The sequence below is a fragment of the Phalacrocorax aristotelis genome, chromosome 21 (genome assembly GCF_949628215.1).
Source record: "Phalacrocorax aristotelis chromosome 21, bGulAri2.1, whole genome shotgun sequence".
Lineage (NCBI taxonomy): Eukaryota > Metazoa > Chordata > Aves > Suliformes > Phalacrocoracidae > Phalacrocorax > Phalacrocorax aristotelis.
Genome location: NC_134296.1, coordinates 2,833,288 through 2,839,132, shown reverse-complemented (window position 1 = coordinate 2,839,132; position 5,845 = coordinate 2,833,288). Strand labels below are relative to the sequence as shown.

General features: G+C 51.1%; 1 protein-coding gene across 1 annotated transcript; it reads left to right on the top strand.

Annotated features, from left to right (window-relative positions):
* Positions 1 to 2,387: 2,387 nt before the first annotated feature.
* Positions 2,388 to 4,577, top strand: KCNA10 (potassium voltage-gated channel subfamily A member 10). Its single transcript, XM_075115308.1, has one exon. It carries the CDS (start codon positions 2,449 to 2,451, stop codon positions 3,997 to 3,999), a length of 1,551 nt encoding a protein of 516 aa, XP_074971409.1. The 5' UTR covers positions 2,388 to 2,448; the 3' UTR covers positions 4,000 to 4,577.
* Positions 4,578 to 5,845: the final 1,268 nt, after the last annotated feature.

Sequence of the window (5,845 nt, the reverse complement as noted above, 5' to 3'; positions counted from 1 at the left end):
AATAATGCCTGGTGTTTTGTATGAAGAAAAAATAAGAACACAAAAAGGGAAAGATATGTGCTGCTGTTTCGTTTTCCTTTAACGCTTTTTTTTTCCCCTTGAAAGATTCAAAACAGCTTTGTTTGGGGCTGGGCTTTTCGCAGAAACCCTTTGCCTGCCTCCTGACGCTACTTGGGCACTGAAGCGTGGGTTATCTGCAGCTCTCGTTGCCGTCTCCCCACAGAGGTTGCGTTGCACTTTCTGCATCCCCCATTGCTCCAATGTGACATCTGGTTCTGCTCACAACAGCTTGTCAACAGAGCCACCACAAAGTCAAGCCTGAGCTGGATCGGGCCCCACGGAGAGCTGCTGTGCTCGGACGTGCCTGAGCAGGGCACGCGGCCATCGCTGGGGCTCGAGGCCTTGGGTCTGGAGTCACCGGGGCTCCTCAGCTTTGCAGCAAGTTGCTTTGGGGTCAAAAAAATTGAGCTGCTGCTTCTTCCTCCAGGCATCATTTCCACCCCGTTGCCCTGACTGCTCCTCTTTACATGTCTCCAAGCAGGAAAATTGGCGCAAAACCAGCCAGAAGCAGCTCTATAGAGATGGATGCCTAAGAACAACCATGCTCCACGGCTTTTCTTTTTAAAGCAAAGAAACGTGATCTTTAAGTAACTTATGATAAACTGTGGGATATGTCCCCAAATCCAGAACCTCATGACTCTGCTGAGGAAAGAGCAAGGTTGAGCCCCTCGTCTGGGATATGGATCCTGGCTACTGTATGAAGTTTGCTTTTGGGGTTGTAATGCTGAGAGAAAAGGGAGGATTTGTAGGAAGCTGGGATGTTAACATCTACTTCTGCAATGGATTTGGCTTCCTAGCTTGTCCTACCCAACTTCGCCAGCTGAGCATCGGCATGGATGGACGAGTTGTCTTCTGGGGAACAGGGGAGGAAAAACTTCAGAGCCCCAAATGGCTTCATTTAAACGGGGATGTTGAGGCACCGGGTGTAGCTTAGTCCCCACGGACAGGATGGATCCCTTCGCAGCACCTGGCTGCGCGAAGCAAAGCCTGTGGTGGAGAGCATCCCCATCACAGGACCGGCCCAGCGCCGCTGCTGCTCCGTGCGGACGCGGCCTAAATTGCCTTGCTATTCTTGGCAGTCGAGGGCATTTGGGTTTTTTAGCTCCCTCTCCCTGGACTTCACTGGGTAAGAAAGCCAGTGTGCCCTTGGTCGTTAGCAGTCACACGGAGCAGCTTTATGAGTCCTTCTGTGGTTTCCCATGTCCAGAAATATATCTCTGGGGGAAAGAGCTGGAGGGGAAATAAAGCAGGGCATTGAATTTACTTGGAGAGTGCCTTTTTGGGCAAATGTCCCCAGAACAATTCCCTGTTAATGTCTAATTTCTGTTCATGCTTCTCCCTGAGGCAGGACAGGTAATTTCCCAGCTCTGTATCTTGGCCTGGTCCCTGGGCTCCTCTTTGACTTTGCCTCCAAGTTCAGTACAGCAGCAGCGGCGTGTCAGGGAGACGCGCACCCAGGAGTGTTCTGGGGACATGGTGTCTGTTGCTGAGTGCCTGATAGAGCCAGTCTGGGCAAAAATCCACCCCATGGCCTGAAAGATGTTCTCCAAGTGACCTGTTTAGCCCTTGTCTTCTTCCTATGGCTGGGAATATCGGGTCTACCATGAAGGAGGCCTAGGAGAGCTCTGGAGGACATCACCTTATCCACTGCCCACCCCGAAGTCTGGATCAAAATAAGGGGTCCCAGTTTGTACCCCTCTTCACACAGAGCAAAGGGGTTCACCAAGGCCAGTGGACATGTCCCTCTCTTCCTGACCTGCCTTCCTCACGGACCGCACTCCCCAAATCCCAGCGTGGCCTCTAGTTTGGGAATTGCTTTCCGAACGCCAGTTGACCCAGCTGCAGCTTGCCTAGGACCTCCTGGGGTTTGACCCAACGCCTCTCCCAGGTGGAGCAAGGGCTGCTGCTAACCAGGACACCCTCGCTTAGTACCTCCAAGTCCTGCTTCAAACTCTGGACCCACACCTGGAAATGTCCAAAAAGACCCCTTTCTTTGCAGGGTGGGGATTGCTGGGAAAAGGCTGGGTGGGACACCTGGGTTCACCCCCATCCTCTGCTACAGCCTGACCTTTTATCCTTGGGTGCTGTAAATGGGAGGTTTAATGATGATAATGAAACCATGCCAAAAGGGCTTGCAGGATCCAGAGATGAATGACTTGCTGGAAGTATAAGGCTTTTGCCAGTCAATGAAATTAATGTTCGCATTAAAAAGACACATTGTTTTCTGACCTCAGGTTTGTTTTGTCCTTTTCAGTCGAGCCAAGAGATACATATGCACAATTCAGCTCGCTCTCCCTGTCTGTTCACTTGCAGATCCTCATAGCGTGGGAAAGAACTCAAGCTGCCGGCATCCGACCCGGGGATTTATGCTGCTAATCTGATTAGTGTATGATGGACGTGTCCAGTTGGAAGGAGATGGAGGTGGCACTAGTCAGTTTTGACAACGCTGATCAGATCGTGGAGGATCCCTGTTATTCAAACGACCTCAGCCCCGCCGGCCAGTCACGGAAAGGCCATCCCAGCTGCGCCAACCTCCTCTCCAACTTGAGAATCCTCATCAACAGCGAAAACACCAACAATGAGACCATTTTCTCCAGGTTTTCTGCCGAGTTCAGTGAGCACCTGGTGGGGGAGAGGGTGGGCATGGATGAGGGGGACCAACGAGTCATCATCAACATCGCTGGGCTAAGGTTTGAGACACGGCTCAAGACCCTCAACCAATTCCCCGAGACCTTGCTTGGGGACCCAGAAAAGAGGATGCGTTACTTCGACTCCATGAGGAACGAATATTTCTTCGATAGGAACAGGCCCAGTTTTGATGGGATCCTGTACTATTACCAGTCCGGTGGGAAAATACGGCGCCCGGCCAACGTCCCCATTGACGTCTTTGCTGATGAAATCACCTTCTATGAGCTGGGTGATGAAGCCATGGACCAGTTCAGGGAGGATGAAGGGTTCATCAAGGACCCTGAGACCCTCTTACCAACCAATGACTTTCATAGGCAATTCTGGCTGCTCTTTGAGTACCCTGAAAGCTCCAGTGCGGCCAGGGGTGTAGCTTTGGTCTCCGTCCTGGTCATTGTCATCTCTATCATCATCTTCTGCATGGAGACCCTGCCGGAGTTTAGAGAGGAAAGGGAGTTTAAGTCCACCCAGGAGCTTTCGAAGAATCTGACAGACACCTTGCTGGCCCACAGCACCTTCACAGACCCTTTCTTCGTCATAGAGACAGCCTGCATTATCTGGTTCTCCTTCGAGCTGTTTGTCCGGTTCATCGTGTGCCCCAGCAAGACTGAGTTCTTCAGGAACATCATGAACATTATCGACATTGTGTCCATCATCCCCTACTTTGTGACGCTCACCACCGAGCTGATCCAGCAGAGCGAACTCAACGGGCAGCAGAACATGTCCTTGGCCATCCTGCGGATCATCCGGCTGGTCAGGGTCTTCCGCATCTTCAAGCTCTCCCGGCATTCCAAGGGGCTGCAGATCCTGGGGCAGACCCTCAAGGCCAGCATGCGGGAGCTGGGCTTGCTCATCTTCTTCCTCTTCATCGGCGTCATCCTCTTCTCCAGCGCCGTCTACTTCGCAGAAGTGGACGAGCCGCAGTCCCATTTCTCCAGCATCCCCGATGGCTTCTGGTGGGCCGTGGTCACGATGACGACCGTTGGCTACGGCGACATGTGTCCCACCACCTTGGGTGGGAAGATCGTGGGGACTCTGTGCGCCATTGCAGGGGTATTGACCATTGCGCTGCCCGTCCCCGTCATCGTCTCGAACTTCAACTATTTCTACCACAGGGAGACAGAGAACGAAGAGAAGCAAATTCTGCCCGGGGAGGTGGAGCGAATACTCACCAGCGTGGTGACGGGAAACGGCAGCATGGAGTCACTCAATAAGACCAATGGGGGTTACCCTCGAGACAAGGCCAAAAAATGACGGTGGAGGCCATGACGGGACTAGGCACTGTCAGGTGGGATTGGCTGGATGAGGTATAAAACATCTGCACGCTCTGATTTTTTTTTTTTTAAACCAAATGTGCTGCTGCTTTTTTTTTTTCTAGACATTTTTCAATCTCTGATTTCCTGTGGCTGTTCAAATAAATACCATCTTTCTTATCTCTCTTCCCTGCCCATCAGTCTGTTTTTTATTATTTGATGCTCATCTGCTTGACATTTAGCTTCTCTGTCCATGGCGTCAGAACGGAGTATCCCATATACCGAGATTTCCCCCACTTACTGGAGAGGAAAAAAGGGCAAAATGACACGGAATGCTTTGCTTGGTGGCACCCGGATGTCCAGGGATGAAGATGGGTCCAGTTCCCTGCTTTTCTTAATCCATTTTAAATAATTCCTCCCCACTCCCCGCTCAGGAGCCGGGGGTCTCACCAACTCCCAGATCTGGGACTGAAAAATAAGCTGGCAAATTAGAAGTTCTGTTTTCAGCTGGATGAGTTCCCTGGTCTGCTTGCCTGAACAATATGTATGGCACAGCAGGGTGGGTAGTGATGGATTGATGGATGGGGCCAAACCACTGCGGGGGGGGCGGGGGGATTAGGAGGAGAGATGGTGACTGGTCATGGTGGCACGGCCACCAAAAGAGGTCCAGGGCACCGTGGCTCAACACCCACGGGGGTTTCTGATGGAAAAGTGATCTCTGAGCGAGGGAAGGGGATTTCTCCTGCAACAAATGCTCGACGCAGGGGTTGCCTGGTGTGCAAATGCCCTTGGGGACCAGCCGCTGTGACCTCGTAGCTTTTATTGTCCCTTCTGTTGCTGCAGATGGGGCACGGAGTAATGAGGGCTGACGTTTCCCAACAGCTCGGCCTCACGTTGTAAAAAGGCACTTCTGGTTTTCTAAAACATGCGAATTTCCATCGGCGCTTTTGATGGGAGAAACCAGCACCAGATCATTTTGCCGTTCTCTCTAATGCCAGCAGGTTTTCTTCTGACAAAAACATTTTGTTCCAACTTCACTGTTTCACTTGGCTTTTTTTGATGTTTCTGCCTACATTAAAATCACAGTTTCTCATGCAGTGTCTACACATCCGCTTTTATATCCCACATCTGTTATACTTGATGTCTCATCTCCTAAAGGTTTGACACAATCATTACACAACGCGCCAGCATCTCTGGTTTGCAATTTCATTCTGAAAGGGGCCATGAAAGATGGATTTTTTTTATTTTTTTTTTTTTAATTCCTGGTCTGATGGTAAATGTGAGTTTGGTTTTGCTGGGATTTTCCCTGTGGCAGAAATCCTGCATCCCGCCAGCTCTGCTGCAGAGCTTGTGCTGGCTCTGGTCTGAGAGTTGTTATTTTGGTTTTGGGGCCTTTTCGTGGACCGTCTGTCTGCATCGAGGCCTTCGCATCCCAGGGGGGTGGATCTGGGACATGACCAGCACACCTCCTTCAGGACAGGGATGAATTCCCCCTTTTTGCCTGCTTTTCCTGGTTTTTTCCCATCCCTCCACGATCCTTTTCCTCACCCCATCCATTGCAACCCCCAGACTGTCACCCCAGTCAGGAGTAGGAGCTGTGAGAGCTATTTAATCTCCTTCATGTTCAAGTTCTCATCATCTGCGGGGATGGCTGGAGGAGGCACAGCTGGGGAGCAGCACCCTGCGACATCCCCAGCCCCTCTCCATTCACCCCTCAATTCTCTCCAGCAGCTCTGCCACATCACTATTTTTATTTCAGAGCAGGTTCTTTCCCCTTTTCCTCTAGAAAGCTTGACATTTTTATATTCTTTTATTTTTTTAACCCTTCCCTCCCCAAACTTCACTCC